This window comes from Arvicanthis niloticus, chromosome 9 (genome assembly GCF_011762505.2).
Source record: "Arvicanthis niloticus isolate mArvNil1 chromosome 9, mArvNil1.pat.X, whole genome shotgun sequence".
NCBI lineage: Eukaryota > Metazoa > Chordata > Mammalia > Rodentia > Muridae > Arvicanthis > Arvicanthis niloticus.
In genome coordinates this window covers 68562879-68582955 of record NC_047666.1, presented here as the reverse complement: position 1 = coordinate 68582955, position 20077 = coordinate 68562879, and the positions used below count along the sequence as shown (strand labels likewise).

General features: G+C 37.7%; 1 protein-coding gene across 2 annotated transcripts; it reads left to right on the top strand.

The window, feature by feature from the left end:
- Window positions 1-8534: 8534 nt before the first annotated feature.
- Window positions 8535-19420, top strand: LOC117715762 (killer cell lectin-like receptor 5). 2 transcript variants are annotated; one of them, XM_076939855.1, is made up of 6 exons: window positions 8535-8646; window positions 11268-11348; window positions 12228-12446; window positions 14486-14628; window positions 16119-16222; window positions 19252-19420. In XM_076939855.1, exons 1-6 carry the CDS (start codon window positions 8535-8537, stop codon window positions 19385-19387), a joined length of 795 nt encoding a protein of 264 aa, XP_076795970.1. In that variant the 3' UTR covers window positions 19388-19420. The 2 variants fall into 2 exon arrangements, with proteins under 2 accessions (XP_076795970.1, XP_034368507.1); XM_034512616.2 differs by having other exon boundaries at window positions 11259-11348.
- The last annotated feature ends 657 nt before the right edge of the window (window positions 19421-20077 follow it).

The following is a 20077-nucleotide window of genomic DNA, read 5'->3' as shown; positions in this document are numbered from 1 at the left end:
AGGTCCTGAGTTCAATTCCCAGCAACCACATGGTGGCTCACAACCATCTGTAATGGGATCTGATGCCCTCTTCTGGTATGTCTGAAAACAGCTACAGTGTACTCATATAAAATAAATCTTTAAAAAAAAAAGATTAAAAAAAAAAAAAGAAAAATGAAGTGCAGAGATAAACAGAGAATTGAAAACCGAGGAAACTAGAGTGGCTGAGAAACACTAAAAGAAATGTTGGACATCCTTAGTCATTGAGAAATGCAAATCACATCACTGAGAGTCCACCTTACACCCATCAGAATGGCTAAGCTCAAAAATGTAAGGGACAGCACATCCTGGCAAGGATGATCAGCATGACCATCCCTCCTCCTGTGGTGGTAGGAGTGCCATTTGTACAATCACTCTGGAAATCAGTTTGGCAATTTCTCAGGAAATTGGGAATAGTTCAACTACAAGACTGAGCTATACCACCTCTGGGCATATACTTAAAAGACCGTCTACCACATCACAAGTACTATGTTCATAGCAGTTTTATTCGTAATAGACAGAAATGTGAAACAACTTAGATGCCCCTTAACTTAAGAATAGATGAAGAAAATGCTGTAAATCTACACAATGGAATACTATTCTGCTATTAAAAGCAAAAACATCATAAAACTTTTAGGTAAATAAATGGACCTAGAAAATATCATCCCAACTGAGGTACTCGAGTTCCAAAAAAAAAAAAAAAAAAAGTATGTACTCACAGGTGGACATTAGCTATAAAATACAGGATACCCATGCTACAATCCCCAGATTCAAAGAAACCAAGTCACTAGGAAGACTCAAGTGAAGATACCTGTATCTCATTCAGATGAGGGAATAAAATATACATCAGAGGTGGATGAATGGAGTGGACTAGGTAGGAACTGGATGATGAGGAGAATGGGGATGGAGACCTGGTGTGCTGAGGGGGATGGTGCAGAAAAGGGCTGGGAGAGCAAGGAAATCAGTTGGGTTGCATCCCTGGGAACAGTCTGAGACATACAATGGGTGAAGCTAATGGGTGTCTATGGGGTTGACCCTGGTTGAGACTCCTACCAGCTGGGAATATGAAAACTGAAATGGCCACCATTTTTAGCCAGGTGGGACTTGCACTTGATGTAAATGAACACCAGCTTACCCAACAAAACCTTTGACCCAAAGTTTGTCTTGCCTACAAGCTGGGCAGGAATAAAGATGGAACAGAGATTGTGAGAATGGCCAGCCAATGATTGCCCCAAATTGAGACCAATCCCATGGATAAGATCCAACCTCTGGCACCATCAATGATACTCTCCTCTGCTTGCAGACTGGGGTGGGGTCTAGCATACTTGTATCCTGGAAACAGATGTAGAGTCTCCACAGTCAAATATTACACAAGTTTCAGGGAGTCTTGTGGAAGAGTAGCAGAGAGGACTGGGGGAGACTAAGGATCAAGATGCCACAAGAAGGCCTACATAGTCAACTAACCTGTACACATGTGGCTTCACAGACTATGAACCACCAACAAATGAGCATGCAGTGGTTTGACCTAGGACCCCCACATATTTTCAGCAGATGTGCATCTTGGTTTTCATATAGGTCCTCCACTGGAGTGGAGGCTGCTGCTATTCTGTTGCTTACATTTGTATCCTCTTCTCCAACCTGGACTGCCTTGTCTGACCTTAGTGGTAGAGGATGTGCCTGCTGTAATTAGGGGGACCATAGCAAGTTCTTACCCATGAAGGGTTCTTCTCTGAAGAAAAGGGTAAGGATTAATGGAGGCAGGGGCTTGTGAGGGTGGTCGTGTGAGGAAAGGTGAGGAGATATTGGTGATTAAATGAATACATTATTGTAAAAAAAAAAGAAAATTAGGAAAGAAAAACAGCTGAACCTGAGCTCTGGAGTTCCCCGAAAGAGAGTCTCTGTGGTTTCTGCTTTGATCCTTTACCTAAATTCTTGTTCCATATTCCTTTAACATTCAGTAGTAATAGGTGAAACAAAAGAAACCATTTCCTCCTAAGTTTTTGGTTTAGTGTCCAAGAAAAGACAGAGACCTGGGATAAGGAAGGTATCCAAGATCAATGGATATGACTTTAGCTATGTCTCACTACATGAGGATTACCAGAATGTAGGACCATGAAAGGCAGCTTGGTTTATGGTTGAGCTAAAGTTGGAAACACTGGTGACCCTGAGGGACAGCAGGCATTTTGTCATGCTTCCAGACTCCAGGCTCCTGACAGGAGGCCGCAGTCCTTTATAGATTTGTGGCTATCACTCACTAAGGGCAACATCCCAAACCAATTAATCTTTCTTTCCCAGACACTCCTCCCTGCAAAAGGTATTTAACCTCAAGCCTGCCCTGAGAAACGGAAGTAAGGTTTTTACTCATTCACTCTTTGCCATGACAATAAAAGCCTTAAAACTATGGTCTGCTTCCTTTTAAGGGGATCCACCATACGGAGCAATGGAGCAGGCCTTCGCCTAAAAAACCGCATCTAATCTCCCACAGAAGGCCTCTCAGCACTCCCAGCCATGACTACCAAGCCAAGCCAGCTGCCTGCCAAGCAAGCCAAAGACTCTTCCCCACGGGACCCAACTGGAGTGCTCTCCTACTCTCTACTTCGGCTGTGGGCTGGATCCACCAACCTGCGGGCCCCCACTCTGTTCTCAGCTCTTCTGCAGCTCCCAGTGGCCCCCGGGTGTCCAAGAGCCTGAGAATCAGACAGCACCCACCCCCTATCACGTGGTAGGCCTGGGGTACCCTGAGCCAGCTCCAGCTGTACCCTGGAACTCAGATTGTGCTTCCTCACCCCTGGAGCAGTGTCCCACATCTTCACAAAGCCGGACACCTGCCCAGGGCCAGCATGGGGTAAGCACAAACTTCCTGCCTCCTCAAGTGGTCTGAGCCTAGTTGCAGAGTGGATGTGAGACCCCATATAACCCAACACCTGAAGAAGCCTATGGGAGCCATTTGTATTCAAACCAGTAACCCCAAGACAATGTATATAAGGGATTATCATCTGCGTATGCTACTCAGTTTACAACAGCTGAATCTCAATGGAAAATGGAAGACCCACTTATTTGCGTAGTCCTCATGGCTGCTGTCACGATAGTTGGAGTAGTTCCACAATGTTGGTCTCTCAGCCAGGGAGCTGACAACCCAGTGGTTACTTGGTCCACATGGCTGGGTCCCTCAGTAGTCCCAGTGTGGCATGGAAAACCTTTAGGATTCCTAGAGAGCAGTTGTTTCCTAGCCCATGTGGAAGTCAAAAATGTTGGCTCTAACATCAGCTGATTCTAATTTGTGATGACTTGAAATGAAAACCGACCATACCAAACATGTTCTTAGACTAAATAGTCACTGAAATGTTAAACGTGTGTTCTGAGAATCAGAACTGGGTTTTATGGAAGAGTAGTTATAGAGCATATGGCTATTCCATATTATTGTCAGGACTATGAAAGATAGCTGAGATTATTTGAAAATTGTGTTATTTGACTACTATATCTTTAGTTAATATAGGAGAGAGAACGGTTGGCTTATTGAATAATTTGCTAGGATAAAACTTCTCATCGAAACAAGAAAAATGAATATACAATAAGCTGTAAAAGAAAGATACAAGGACTGGATATGGTAGATCACCCTGTCATCCCAGAACTCACAAGTTTCAGGGTGTAAGATCAAGTGTTTCAGGGCTGTCTCAGCTACATAGTCATTCTGAAACGATATCAGACCATACAACAGGAAAAATAAATAAATTTAGGAGAATGAGTGCATTAAGGAGGATGAGCCGAGCCTGCAGACTCCACAGAGGATGCAGTGGAGCTGGATTAGAGTCCCTTCTCTGAAGTGTGACACAGTGAGAAAACAGGGACTGAAGAAGCAGAGGTCTAAGTCCTGGATTATTGCCTAACTGTGTTTTCCAAAACTGAATTATGTTCATGGGTATTGAAGAGCCCAGATACATGCCGGAAATGCTCTGGTGGCCCCCTTTATCATGTATTACATCCCTAAATCATCTTCCTCATTTCCTCCCTCTCGGTGCTTGAACTCATCCAAGACTCTGTGTGTAGTCAGATAACACAGAGTGTTATAATAGCTGTGATTACAAATGCCCAGGGTGGATACAAGCACAGGAAATTTCAAAATAGAGCTGTTTGGGGTTTTCTTAAAACATGTGAAGTTTACCATATACCATGGTTATAAATTTCCACTTTAAAAGACACAAGCACCTAGAGGTGGGGCACCTGCTCAGAACAGCCACTTCCCCCTGTGAACCAAGTGAGTCAGCCATTCTTTCCTCAGGCTGGTGACCATTCTAAGTGTCCCTCACCTCATGCTGGTACAGGAAGAGCAGCTTGCAGCTGTGTAATGATGTCACTGCGGTCTGAGTGTCTGACTGGAAGATTTAAATGTGGGACTAGGATTGTGTCTGTCTCAACATAAAGGAGTGGAAAAATATTTATATTTGTGTGTGTTTATGTGTGTTTATGTATTTTTATTGTTGCTTGTTTTTCCACAAAAATAATTTTAGAAGGCAAAATTCAAGAAAACAAAACTTTCTTCATGTTTCTCACTTCTCTGTTTTATTACCTTGTCATGTGTGTTTGGAACTTCCTGTTTTATGCTGCACCTTCATCATCAAAGAAACAAAATTGGAGAGTCATTCAATTCCATTCCTTCTGCAGTCACTATGTCTTTCAATACTAACTGTGTCCCATAATAATTTACATATTTCTATAAATTCAGGCTCAATTTTACAGAGCTTAGAGGAAGCTGCTGCTCTTTGGCTTTACAGTTGTGGTCATGCTCCTGTCTCTGATCATACAAACAAACAAACACTCATGCTGTGTTCAGCTTCTGTTAACTACCCTCCCCCTTCATCAAGTGTACTGATATGCCCCCCAATTCCCACTAAGGATATGGTCATAGTAATGAACAAACAGCTCTTTGGTTCTTTCCCACCGTTTTTGCATGATGTTAGAGGAGGCAAACAATATGCCGAAATCACAAGGACGTGTGCCCTGTGCATGTGGCGAACCTCCATGGTAAGGATCACACCCTCTCAGCAGATATAAAGATGCAAAAATGTCTCAGCACCATGAATATTTCTGTGGTCAGTGTGACATAAACTCCCCAGATGAGGGAGGAATTTGGATTGTCTAGAGCAGCAATGTCTCAGGGCTGTAGATGTACCTGTTTCTCACTTTTGCTCAAATACCAATCCCTGTCCTGTCCTTCAAAACACCGGCACTCTTAAAAATGATCAGATAGAATGTCTAGCTTGGTTTCTGTCTTAGAGAAGCTTCTGGAGTCTATAGGCTAGACCCATAATATTACAGCATCCCTACTTCTCTGTAGTTTAAATCAGTGTTTGCTGAAACAGCTTCTTTCCAGAAATGTTCATCACAGACCCATGGGCAACACTCATAGAAGAAAAATCACCTCATCTAATCTCATCTCTAAAAAATCAATTGTGAATATTTTCATGTCAACTGATAGCCTGTAAATGAATTAGATGTCATGTGATAATCTATATCTGAATTTCTCAAATGTAAGTGTCCTTGAATGCATGAGTTCCGTGCATAAAATGTCTTTCTTAGTATGTTCTAAAGTATACACCACGTAGTTTTTAAACTAACAACTAAATACTATAAAAAACTAGAATGCTCAGCAGAAGAGGATTATCTTTTTAATTTTTGCAGTGTATAAGTGATTAATAATCATATATGGCTTTAAAAATCTAGAGATCAATATTTACAAAAATGAAGAACTGTCTATTATTTATTAGAAAAATATCTGCCAGAAACATGGTGTAAAGCGGTGTAGAGTACAGCTGTAATTCTAAGTCAGAGAAGTGTGAGGAAAGGACAGTGAGTGTGAGGTCAGCCCATGCTACTTAGTAAGACACAACAACTATCTCAAAGCAACAACAAATAAACCAAAAACAAAACGCCAGAACCAAACAACCGAGGCCTGAGTCTCTATGTAGCTCAGGGGAAGAGTGTATACTGAACATGCTCATTGTCTTAGATTCGATTTCCCAGCACCATGAACACCTCAGCAATTAAACCATTCCATATATATTGATATCAATGTTCACAGTAAATATTATCTATGATTAAAAAGCTAGAAGAGTGTAAAGGACAACTTTGCCAGTGGAAATGTGAGTGTTTTAAAGGCATACCTAATACATATTTAAGCTGCTATTAGCATAATTCAAAATCAAGAAGTAACTTTAAAAAATAGTAACATAAGACAAAATTTCCAACAACACATTTCAAAACTAGGAACAGAGTTGCTTCAGACCCTCTTTTTTTCTCGTGGGTTTGCTAATGACACAGGTTTTGCTCTCTCTGCAGTCTTTCCCCAGTCTTCACATATCAATTATGGATGTTTGTTTTGCAGAATCTGGCATAACATGGTGCTTCTTTCCTTTGCTCTCATAGGTAGCTTTCATTAAGCAATTTCCTCTTTTCACTTTGGTCAAAAGGAGGGGCAGAAAATCATGAGGTAAAATATCACTCAGAGGAAATTTAGTTCTGCCTTGCCTCTTAGAGCTTCTTAGGACACACAGTCCAGGAAAGTCCAACTTTTTCCTCAATTGGTGTCATTTCCCTCCACCAGAATCACTTCGCAGTAGAGACACAGGTAAAAGCTTTTCTTATTATTTTTCTATCAAATGATCAAGTATATTCGAAAGAATTTTATGTGGTGTGTCGTGAGAGAAAGATTGATGTGGAAATGCTGCTGGTTGTGTGAGATCAGGTTAACTCTGGCAACATGTGAAAACTGTTATTCTCCAATAGTCATTTCCTTTAGGAGTACACTGTGACATGTGTTGTATGCTAAGAAATTAAGGTGGAGGGATCTATTGTGTTCATTAATCTTTAACTTCATCAAAAGTTTATATATTATCCATCTGACAAATGTCACAATAGGAGTCAGGGAAGATGGGTCAGTTTTTAAAGGTGCTTGGTACACAAGCCTGATTGAATACCTGAGTTTGATCACTGGAATCCACACAAAAGTAGAGTGGGAGAACCCACTTTTTAAAATTGTCTTCTTGACACGTGCACCCTGTCTTGGGCACACCCATCCCAAGAGCAATAATAATAAACAACAATTTTGAAACAGAATCCTGTAATCAAAGAATTCATTTTTTTCTCAAGAAATAATGCAAAAGATGAATCACTTCAGAAAACTTTATAAACTAAAAAACTAGATAAGAATGCTATCAATGTGCAGCTTGTTGTCTTTATTATCTGTTAGTTCACATCTCAGTTATTAATGTAAAGGTAATGTCAGTTACAAATACTACTTACTAATACATTGATATCTATTATCAGATTGCATCATTTATGGGCATTTTCTCATGTGTGCTGCACAGTGACAAGATTTATTTTCATATAGCCTCTTCTTGCAATATCATGTGCAAGTATATGTGACATGATTATGTACACAGAATGATTTGAGACTAAAACCTCATATTCTATACTTTATGCCTCTCTCTGTTGCTCCCACACCCCATCTGGCAATGTCCCCTTTCTTCTTGCCTGGTTGCTACAGTTACTAAAGACTGCAAATCACTTCTGAGGACTTTGAGCCAGGAGTCTCAGATGAGAGAGAATATTCAGCATTTGTATTTTTCAGTCTGGTTTATCCCACTCAGGAGGATATTTTCTAGTAGAATCTGTTTACCAGGTACAAGCATGGAGAAGAATGTGTAGACTATGGCTGGGTGGAGTGGTTGGACACTCAGCTGATTGGGGCTTCAAATATATATATAAAATTAGTTGGAGGGTAATAAAATTTTAATTTATTCCTAAAGCTTTGACTCTTTGTTATTTGTATAGATTGTTCAAAAGTTTTTCAATGATTTTCAGTGGTACCAAATTATATATATATGTATATATACATATATATAAAATTTGTGTGTGTGTGTGTGTGTGTGTGTGTCTTCGATCACCTGCGGTATTTACCTGCGGTATTTAAAATATTTTTCTGAAGGTATTATCTGGGAAACACTGAGAGTCACATATAAATTAAAAGACTGAAAGAACATTTAATATTCATGTTTATCAAAATGTATACATAATATTAAAGCAATATTTTAATTTATTCCTAAAGTTTTGACTCTTTGTTATTTGCATAGATTGTTCAAAAGTTTTTCAATGATTTTCAATGGTACCAATTTTACCTAACATTTTTATGTGCTGAATATTTTAATAAAAGAGGCTGTGTCAAAATTATTATGACTTAGTAGTAAATTTTTAATTCCTTTTATATTTCCTAAAAATAATTGCTGTGACCATTAGAAATACAATGTTAATCTGCAAAGTGTTCTCACCTGTAATGAAAATTGGGGTCAGAACATGTCAGGGTGTTTGGATCATCAAGTGAATTAGCCAGACCCCATCCTTTCCCAGCCCTCAGTATCACCAGATCCAGGTGTCTTCCTAAAGGTAGACATATTAACTTTTTCTTTATAAATTACTCAAGGACATATTTTAACAAGGAACATACTTTATATATTTCCAAGATGAGTGAGCAGGAGGTCACTTACTCAACTGTGAGATTTCATAAATCTTCAGGGTCGCAGAACCAAGTGAAGATTGAGGAGACTCAGGGTCCCAGAGAAGCTGGCCACAGAGGTAAGCGTTTTAAGTGTCTAAATTCACATGGTTTTAATGCATTTTAGACTTTTAACAATTTAAAAAATACCCTACTGGCTTTTATTGAAAACGATAATGTTTCATTTCAGCTGGCTATGCACAAGTGTGGGAGGAAAGAAAATAGTATTAGTTGGAGGGTAATAAAATATAAAATAGTTCAAAACTAAGTTTAAAAACTAAAGCCATCAAGTTTTAAAATTAAAAAAGAAAGAATTATAACCCTACTTCTACTTTTTAGTTGTTAGCTCACAACAGAAGACCAGATAGAAAAAGTAGAATAATGGGAAACTGTAAGAAAAAATATTCTGTGAATGAAGAAGTGGGAAACCATCAGGAGGATTTTTATTATTTAGTCTAGTCAAGAAAATATCTGAAAACTATAAAACCAAGAGACAAATCAGGGTTTGAAAAGCACCAAATATTCTAGAGAAACAAAATACTAGGGAAATGAAGCCCATGTATTAGAAACAATACTTTCACTCTAGAAGAAAATTTTTAGTTTTCATAAATATCCCCACCATCTAATGCAACAAGACTAAAACAGTTGTCCATCAGAAGTGGCAGTCTTCTTCTGAGAATAAAGTTGCAAATGAAAGAAGAAAAGATAATGAGTTAGTGGGGGTGGAAATGTCTAAATCCCATTGTGAGTTCCTGAAAATGGCAAATAATAATTTTGTTTATTAATGAAAACAGAATATCTCACTTGTTCTCATTTTAGTTACTCTGTATACACTGTCTCAGCTATGTTCCAAGCTGAGATATTTTTCTTCCTTGATGTAGTGGTAATCAGAGACATGAGTTTCAGATTCCAAATGCCTTAAATACACTGAAATGTTTAGTTTTATGTACAACAAAAATCACAATTACAAGGAAAAGAGATAGTGGACTTATAGGACCTTTCAAGGATGAGGGTGTCTACAGATCAGGTCCAGAGCAACTGTAGTTCCCTACCAGTTATCAAGAACATCCACAACTCTTTCCTTCCTCTCCAACCTCAATTCTTTCTTGGTGGACTGCAAACTCCAGTTTGGTATTTTTTTCTTGGATTACATCTATGCTTCCAGTGTCTTCTGTAAAATGCACTTTTGTTCCTGGAGAACTGGGTGAAGGTACATGCCTGTCATCCAGCTGGTTCTAGTGTGAGTTGGAGACATTCACAATACAAGGCCAAGGCTTAAACAAGTTCACAATCTCCCAAATCAAATCCAAGAGCATATCAAAACAATCAACCTTCATGATCAAGTAGGCTTTATCCCAGGAATGCAGGGATGGTTCAATATCCAGAAATCCATCAATGTAATCCATTATATAAACAAACTCAAAGAAAAAAACCACATGATCATATCACTAGATGCTGAGAAAGCATTTCACAAAATTCAACACCTCTTCATGGTATGAGTCCTAGAAAGATCAGGAATTCAAGGTCCATACCTAAACATATTAAAAGTAATATATAGCAAACCAGTAGCCAACATCAAACTAAATGGAGAGAAACTTGAAGCAATCCCACTAAAATCAGGGACCAGACAAGGCTGCCCACTCTCTCCCTACCTATTCAATATAGTATTTGCAGTCTTAGCCAGAGCAATTAGACAACAAAAGGAGGTCAATGGTATACAAATTGGAAAGGAAGGAGTCAAAATATCACTATTTGCAGATGATATGGTGGTATACTTAGGTGACCCCAAAACTTACACCAGGGAACTCCTAAACCTGATAAACAACTTCAGCAAAGTGGCTGGATATAGAGTTAATTCAAACAAATCAGTAGCCTTTCTCTACTCAAACAGAGGTAAACAGATAAACAGGTTGAGAATGAAATTAGAGAAATGATACCCTTCACAATAGCCACAAATAATATAAAATACCTTGGTGTGAATCTAACGAAGCAAGTGAAAGATCTGTATGACAAGAACTTCAAGTATCTGAAGAAAGAAATTGAAGATCTCAGAAGATGGAAAGATCTCCCATGCTCGTCTATTGGCAGGATTAATATAGTAAAAATGGCCATCTTGCTGAAAGCAATCTACAGATTCTATGCAATCCCCATGAAAATTCCAACTCAGTTATTCACAGAGTTAGAAAGAGCAATTTGCAAATTCATCTGGAATAACCAAAAACCTAGGATGGTGAAGCTATTCTAAATAATAAAAGATTTGAGGAAAACACCATCCCTGACCTCAAGCTGTACTACAAAGCAATAGTGACAAAAACTGTATGGTATTCGTACAGATATAGCCAAGAAAATCAGTAGAATAGAATGGAAGACCCGAAAATGAGCCCACAAACCTATGGCCACTTGATCTTTGACAAATTTGCTAAAATCATTCAGTGGAAAAAAGACGGCATTTTCAACATATGGTGCTCGTTCAATTTTCTGAAGCCTCACCCATATAGCATTTCAACAGTGAGTGAATTTTAGGTAGAAATCTCCACTTTTGAGAGTACATTTTCAGTCCACTTGTATCATCGAAATGTGCAGAATTTCCTTGTGTTTTCATGCTATACAAAATTTACTTAGTATTGAGATGTGCTCTTTTTATGGTGATGATTTTCTTGTTTTGTTTTGTTTTGTTTTGTTTTGATTTAAGAGTGTTCAGTCCCCTGGCAGCTCATTGTGATAGTTCTTGGAATCCTCTGTTCCCTTCTGCTGGTAACTGTTGCACTGTTGGTGATAAACAGTGAGTAATTGAGATACATCTTTGAACTTCTTCCTAAAGAATAGTTTAAATGGGAACAAACTATGCAGTTATACACTTTGTCCATTGTCCTGCCTGCAGTCAGAGAATGAGCCAGAATCTCTTGACTTTAATATTTTTTTTCTGACACACTGCAGTGTCCTGTTCTCTTACATACCTAATCTTTTAGCTCTGGGGCTATTGGGAGTTGCCACGTTCTTTCTCATTCTTGATCATGTTTCTTCTGAGGACTTGGAGATAGTCTACCTACTAAGTTCAGGTGATTGTTAATTTTATGTAAACATGTTTTGAGAAATAGTTGTGCAAAGAATCTATGACCTTTTCATTTTTCTTCAATGTACATTGAAGTCATGGTTAAGTAAAACATCTTCATCTGTACAGAATCATTAACGGTTAAACTTTATTGGGTTCCTTTATATTTACAGAGATAATCACTTCCTGGCTGTACTAAAACATAGCTATGTATGTGGATGTTTTGCATTCCATGTGCTCTAATAAGAATTGTGCCATTTCTTGACCTTTTTATTTTTAGTTCAAATTGTCATGGTGTTATTTATTCACTGAATATTTTAGTTAAGTATTTATTTGTAAATTTATGCTCTAAAAATAAAGTAATTGGAAGTTACTTCCACCATAATCTTATTCAACCATATTATTTACTTTACAGTCATCTTACCTATAGAGAAAAAGCGATGTATCTATTTCTATAGTGAGTTAATTGAAGTGCTATTTTACAAATGCTAAGTTTCCAATAAAATAATGATATGTGTTGGCTGTCAACATAAAGATTTTTCTGTAATATTAAAGTTCAATATTTATTCTTTATGAATATTTTTGATACATTATCTGTTTCTAATTTAGATTTTCAGTATAGTCAAGGAAAACATGAACTGAAGGAAGCCCTAAATTGCCACCATAACTACAGCACTATGCAAAATGACATTGACTTAAAGGAAGAAATGACGAGAAATATGTCTGTAAAGTGTAGTGCATACAATGATATCCTGGAATTCCTCAAGAGAGAACAGAACAGAGGATACAGTGGAATCAAGAATGTTTCGGGTTTCCCAGAGTATAAAGGTACAGAACAGGGGAGGATCATGAACACAGAATTGCATTATTATCTATTGTTTCCTTAGAAGCTTTGAAGTCCAACCAGCAGAGTAAGATTCTGGTGATCTCTGTGTTAATCCTTTAGGGAGTTTCTGGAATCCCAGAAAATTCTCTTTGAATTAGGAGAATCTTATAGTTTCTAGAAGTTACTGTCTGTTTGACACTCCTACTGATCCCTGGGGATTGAATTACAAATTAGTACCCCTGAGAGTTTCAATTGTTTTGGTCTATCAGAAAATCTCTGTCTCCAACTTTGTTGCTGACCAGAACATGGAAGTTTTTAGTAAGAGTGTATTTATTAACTATTTATGCTAAAATGGACATAGAACATTTACATGGATGCAGTTATAAAAACAATTGTGTGTGTGTGTTTCATTTCCCTTTTTTGAGAGAGTTGGCCTGTTTTTGACAAAAGGATTCTCCCTGGAGCAGACAAGGCAGTTTCAATATGATGAACACATATTGCAACTCTGTTAGTGACATAGTGAATGACGCTGGAAAGAGGAAAATATCAAGTGTCCCAAAGAACCTTTCTTATCCTTCATTTTGACTGATCATCTTTGACTGATACAGTGTATCAGTCATCCTTAAATATTTTTTTTCGGAATTTAGAGCTTACAAAGACCTCCTGTATATAATCTCACCACACTGTGATATTATGATGTGATGATTCTCATTATGTAAGGACTATTAGCTTTAAAACTGCTACATTATCAAATTTGTGACAGGAAAAAAAAAAGCTCCATAGAAATCTTTGAAGTATTCCAGACCCATGATAAAGGTTTTATGTCATTACTTTAAAATAACTTAATTATTTGTAAAGGGTAGCCTAATGATGTAATCCCTATGATTATGAATCTGAGGGAGGAGGATGATAACTTGCTGTACAATATGGACATCCAAACAAATTCCAGGCCAGCCCGGGCAACACATTGATACCTCTTCACACAAAAAATGAAAGTTGGAGGTAAAATTTGTTAATAGAGCATGGCCATTCCCAGACCCTCACTAAACAAACTATTCATATTGAGGTGATCTTGATACACCAACTGCACATATTTTAATGTATTCAACTTGAATTATTTGGCATATGGGGATAGCATTTAAGGCATCAACATAATCAGGAGAACAGTTTATCAACATCAAAGCTCCCTCATGCCTCTCTGATTTCTCTTAAGGTAGAGCATGTAACACAGACCAAGGCACAATGCTAAATGCACAGTAGTGTGTGGACCAGTGTGAGAACAATGCATTACTGCAGATCTAGAATTAGGTCAGCAGTTTAACTTCCTCTGAGTAGCAAGTGCTCATTGCCTGACCTCCAGCCCCTGGTATTTCACAAGCCTCTGCTTCATAGAACTGGGCTGATTTAGAAACATAATCTGGATGAAATCATAAAATATAGTCCTAGGCCTGGTTTGTTTCACTTTGCACAATCTCCCCAATTTCATCCATGTTTAGCACATAGGTCAGGATCTCTTTTGGGGTTTCATGTGAGACATGATATCACTGTGTAGCCCTGGGTGACTTGCAACTTAAATTGTAGCCAAAGCTGTCCTGGAAGTCATTAATTAGCGTAGGATGACCCCAAACTGGTGATGTACTTCATGTCTCTCTTTGGAGTTCTCAGGTTATAGGCATAAGTTATCATGACCAGCTGATTCATGTCTGTTTAAAGGACAAAAAGTATTCTTTTGTGTGTGTATGTGCTACATTTTCTCTACAGATTCATCCATGATTCACACAGGAAATGTTTCTATATCTCCAGTGTTATTAAAAATGTTGCATAGCTCATGGGTTTGCTGTGATCTCTGGGCATTATAGGATCTCTTTTTCTGAGACCTGTGAGATTTTACCTCTCCCTCTCCCTTCCTTTTCCTCTCCCTCTCCCATTCTCTCTTTCTGTTTCTCTCTCTTTCACAGTAACCTTAATTAAATTAATATTATATTCTGATAGTAGAATACCAGTAAATAATAAATTTAACCATTTACCTTCTCTGTTGTAGGCAAACGTGTTAAAATGCAGTGGTTCTGCTATGGTATAAAATGTTATTATTTTATCATGGACAAAAAAGTATGGAGTGGATGTAACCAGACGTGCCATCATTTGAGCTTATCTCTTCTGACGATAGATGATGAGGATGAATTGGTAATGTAGACACTTGCCCCTTTATTCTCTTAGACTCTGCCTCTAACCCTGAATAACAAGGTGCTGAATCAAGCTATTTTTTTTTTCATTTGTATATGGTTTTCCTGTAATGTGAAGGAAACTGTGGGACACAGGTCTGTTAAGAGGAGACTCATTATTACAATGACATGAGAGTCCCCAAGCTCCATTCATTGCTTGACTGTGGGTGTCTGTGTATGTATGAGTCAGCTGCTCGGCAGAGCCTCACAGAAGACAGCCATGCTAGACTGCTGTCTGCAAGCATTAATGAGTATCAATAATAGGTTCAGGGATTGATGTTTTTCTATGGGATAGTTGTCGATTGGAGCAGCTTATTGGTTGGCTGCTCCCTCAGTCTTTGCTCCATCTCCAGTCCCTGCATTTCCTATAGACAGAATGGATTTTGGGTCAAAAGTTTTGTCAGTTTGTTGATTCTGCTATTGCTCCTCTGGGGTTCTTTCCTGGCCCTAGGAGTCAGCCTCCTTAGGCTACATAGTGGCACAGCTAAGGACGCCCCTATTGATTGTTGTTTGTCTCCCCCATTACTAGTTTCCACCTCTTCCAAGAGATCCATTTGCCTGCAAAATCCATGATGTCTTTGTTTCTCACAGTTGAATAGTATTCCATTGTGAAGATATACCACATTTTCTTTATCCATTCTTCACTGGAGCAACTTCTAAGATGTTTCCAGTTTCTGGCTATTACAAATAAAACTGCTATGAACATAGTTGTGCAAATGTCTTTGTGGAATGGCAGAGCATCTTTTAGATATATGCCCAATAGTGGTATAGCTGATTCTTGTGAAAGACACATTGCCAATTTTCTAAAAAGTCACCAAACTGATTTCCAAAGTGGTTGTGCAAGTGTGCCCTCCCACCAGCAGTGGGGTAGTGTTCCTCCTGCTCCACATTCTTGCCAGCAGGACACTTGACTTTTTAATCTTAGCTATTCCTATTCCTGTAAGATGGGATCCAGAGTTGTTCCGATTTGCATTTCCCTGGTGGTTAAGTACTTTGAACATGTATTAATGTACTTGTTGAACATTTGAGATTCCTCTGTTGAGAATTCTCTGTTTTGCTCAGGCATCGATGATGCAATAGGAGAAATTAATACATCAGTAAAATAAAATGCTAAAAAAAAGCCTCCTTCCTTAAGTAGTAAGATTGTTAGTTCAAGGACAGGCTGGGTTGCACAGTGAGACTTGGTCTAAGAAACACAGTCACAAATCATGACATGATCTCAGTATCACAAGACACCTGAAAATTTAATCTTAAATGAATTATTTAAATGATATCAGTTTCGATATAAATGTGCTACTAGTAGGACGTCACTTTGAAAAATGAACATGGTAGGACTGAGCAGTTGGGAAGACAAGACCACAGAGAATGGAATAGGAATGCTGGGAAATTTTCCTTCTTGTCTTTCTCTAGTCAGACAGAAATTCATCTTAAGGTCTGTTGTTTTCTTTACAGAAGTTCCTTCAGCAACAGGTTACTCCAGATAGTTACTGGATAGGATTGTCATATGATAAGGAAAAACAGGAATGGTCATGGATTGACAAAGGCCCATCTAAACTGTGAGTTTCCAGAACCCTTCAGACTCTAACACTGGTGTGGGAATTGGGAGGATTGTGTGCAAAGGTTTTCCTCTCATTTCACATGGCTTTCCTCATTTTCTATGGAGCTCACTGGTAAGGACAAGTGCATAAGGCAGTGTCTGAGCAAGTGTTACAGAAGAAAGATGTATGGTTGAGGAACTGACCAAAGATGTTTTAATACTGTATACATCTCAGGATTGTGTCTTCTAAGATGTAAAGGGCACTGGAAAGTCAACAACTTAAGATGGTGTTAAGTGACTGAATTATCATGTCAAATACATTGAGCCTGAGTCTCTCAGATATTCACTAGATACTTTTTATTGTTGATACCTTATATACCTTATATACTTGTTGGTTATTTATTTATTTTATAAAATTTTCTTAAAAATTGAATTTTTATACTTTTGTTGATATTTTGAGATAGTTATTCATCTCAACCAGGCTGTCTTTGAACTCATGATCCTCATGCCTCCATCAGTCAGGTGTGGGGACTACAGGTAGGCATGCCTGGCCTGTGTATTACCTCTTGAAAGATGTCTGTTATACTTATTTTACAAGTGCTAGTTGGTAATCCTATTGTCTGTACTCTTGTGTGTTAATTTAATGTTTCTGTTGACTTCTGTTCATGATGTCATTTTCTTTGTGTCATTCACTGGATTTCTTCTTAAGCAGCTACTGAAAATATCTGAGGCATGGAACACACAGTGATAACTTTCTCAGGAATCTTTCATTCAGTGCCTGGGAACATGGCAGGTCTAGCTCACTTATACTTGTGGCCCAGTCTATGGGAACATCTAGGTTCCAAAATATCTTCCTGAAAATATCTTCCTCTCTTTCCTTGAAGGACATTCTTAAGCAGGCTGTCACAGGAGTGGCCACAGGACAGAGACATCCTTACAAGATATACTAATTTGTTCTAATCACAGCGATTATTAGTACTGTTATTTAGTTTTTTCATACAAGCATCATTTTACACAGACTAGTCTGAGTCTTCCTGTCTCCTTCTTCTAAGCACTGAGATTTCTAGTATTTGACATTATGATTGGCCACAGAGTTAACAAATTTCTTTATAGCCTATAGAAGCATACAGTGTCAGAGATGGGCATGTGGTAACATTTAGAGTGAGGTGCCAGAGAGAAAGAAGATGCCTGTTTCCAGGATAAGAGATCTTTGTGGATTTTGTTTATGCTACAGAAATGTTCCATTATGATGATGTTACTAAGGCCAGACCTGCAGTTTGAGTAAGGAATTCCAATGGCCAGATTGTTTCTTGTCCACTACCAGCATTTTCTCCTATGAGAAGGCACAGAAGCTTGCCAATCTGTTATGATGTCTTTTTCTTTCTTTTTTTTTTTTTAAATTGGATAATTTATTTACATTTCAGATGCCATCCCCTTTCCCCATTTCCCCTCCCTAGCAAACCGCTATCCCATGCCCCCTCTAACATACAGAAAGCAACAAAAGAAAACACTTAAAGATTGTGATAAGGATTCTTCAGTGTAGCTCTCTATAATTGGTGGCTTCTGTCAAAGGTGCAGGTGTGGAAGGACTAAGTGTTCTTTAAGGGCACACTTGGCCACAGAGAATTTGACAATGCTCCAGTGACTATATTGACTACACAAATTGGTCTTGTTTGTTTTTGTTTATTTGTTTGACATTTTTATCCTTTCCACCATCTTGTGTGTGTGTGTATGTGTATAGTCACAAGAGTAGAGACATATGAGAGAAATATGTAGTGTGTTTGTAGTTTATTCAGTGAAATTATCAAAAACTGAATAAAAATATGAAAAAAGGAAGTAGAATGCAGTTGTGGATTCGGTACATTTGTTGTTGTTTCTGTTTGGTTGGCTAGTATTTGTCACTTTTTTCATATAAAAGAATTTATCATTTAGAATGCAATTATCTTTTGTAAAATGTAAATTTAGAGTTGATGAATATTTTTTGGAATAGTTCAAGGAAATGAAATGCACTTCTGTAATCTTTACATTTCTTGTTTAACTCTCTATCTCTCTTTGATTTATTTGATGATAAGTTGAAATCCCACAGATACAGTGATATTCAACAAGGCTAGCTCTATGTGATAGCTTCACCATATGGTTGAAGTTATTCTGTGCTACAGATTGAGACTCTGTCTCATGAACCATAGTAATAATAATGGTAATGTGACATACTATGCTGTCCATAAATATTTTCTATGGTTGAGCAGTTTCCTTTATATCATCACACTAAAATGGTAATCTGAGTTTTGATCCAAAGCCTGTTAATATCTCAGCCTTAGTAGAAATCTGATTTATTCCTGTTTACACAAGAGGATCTTAATTATTAAATAAATTATCTTTGACTTCTGCTTTTGCTATGTAGATAGGGCTGTCCCAGAACTCACAATCCTTTTGATTCAGACTATGTGCTAATGTGTTCTGGATTCTAATTTATGTTTTTTTTAATTTTAAAGCACTTATCTTTTAAAAAGTAGGGTATTAATGGCCTGTAATATAAAATCCTGCAGATTTCCATGTTTCTGTGAAGGCTCATTATCTAGGGTGTGGTGTAGGAAAAAGGAGAGAACAATCTAAAACATTAGTTACATGCCTTCATCTGAGATTGCATTTCAAATCTTCTTTTTCTCCTTGAAACAAAAGCATATGAGACTGTATCATGTGTCACACACATCTGTTTTACTTTTATCCTAGCATTTTTAACGACAAGATGTAAGTGGGAGAGCATGTTCAGCATAAAATAATTCCTTGGAAATACTGAAAATCAGTTTTCCCTGCTGACCACAAATTGCAAGTGTGAAAAAAGATGGGGATTTTGTTGTAACAAAGAGACCATTATTTTTTAATGGGCTTAGAGTAAAGAACATATTTTCGTGATGAACGTGTGAACTTTAGTGATGATTAATACTTATATGTTCTGTCTATTTTGGAAAACAGAATTTTTAAAATCATGACTTATTTCAGTGAATGTTCAAAATTGACTAGCTGTCCATTGTTGTTTTTGTTCTTCAGTGACTTGAACATAAAGAAGTTCAACTTAAATGATGGAGGATGTACATTCTTATCTAAAACAAGAGTAGAGAATACTAACTGTGATAAATCATACAGCTGTATTTGTGGGAAGAGACTGCATAAATTCCCTGTTTGATGCTCCAAAGATTGTTAAAGGTAAAAGATGAAATATTCTGGTTCTCATTTGTTTCCTGTAACAATTCATGACTTCAGACAAACAAATATTTTGATCAAAGGACTTAGTCTGCAGTGCAAAGAGAGAGACAATCTGGATGATTTGGGGAATGTTCTCTGGATTCTGACTTGACAGAGCAGAGGACATCTTTCCTGGTGGAGACAAGACAGATCTTCTCTGGTGCATGGACAGTCTTTGCCTCAAAGCCTAAAAGAATCTGTTCTGCTTGCTTAAACTCCAATAGAACTAAACAAAGAACCCTAATAAACAGCCTGAGTATTTCATTATGAGTAGAATAAATTATCTTAATTGAAAGCACACTGAAGAGCTAGAATACCTTTATCATATCTGTGGCTGGTGAAGAGATCTGGAGATTCTGATCTGTACAGACCTCTAGATGCAGAAACATATAACCTAAGGATACCCATCAGAAGCCTGACTCACCAGGAATATTCTTTCCAGATGTAACAGAAACAATAAAGTGAGTTATAAATAGAAGCAATAAAGAAAACATAAATTAGGGATTCCTGCAGATGGAAAACTGAGGGAGAGAACAAGAACAACAGATACAAGTATCATCAAAAATATGCAGGATGGAAGAGAGAATATCAGGTGTAGAAAACACAATAAAAGAAAAAGATACATCAGTCA

Bases quoted from the DNA above. Each gene is read 5' to 3' on its own strand.
- LOC117715762 (XM_034512616.2), top strand. From the start codon at position 8,535: ATGAGTGAGCAGGAGGTCACTTACTCAACTGTGAGATTTCATAAATCT. The intron at 14,629-16,118 runs GTAATGTAGACA...TTTTCTTTACAG, and splicing joins TAGATGATGAGGATGAATTG to AAGTTCCTTCAGCAACAGGT. The intron at 16,223-19,251 runs GTGAGTTTCCAG...TTTGTTCTTCAG, and splicing joins GACAAAGGCCCATCTAAACT to TGACTTGAACATAAAGAAGT.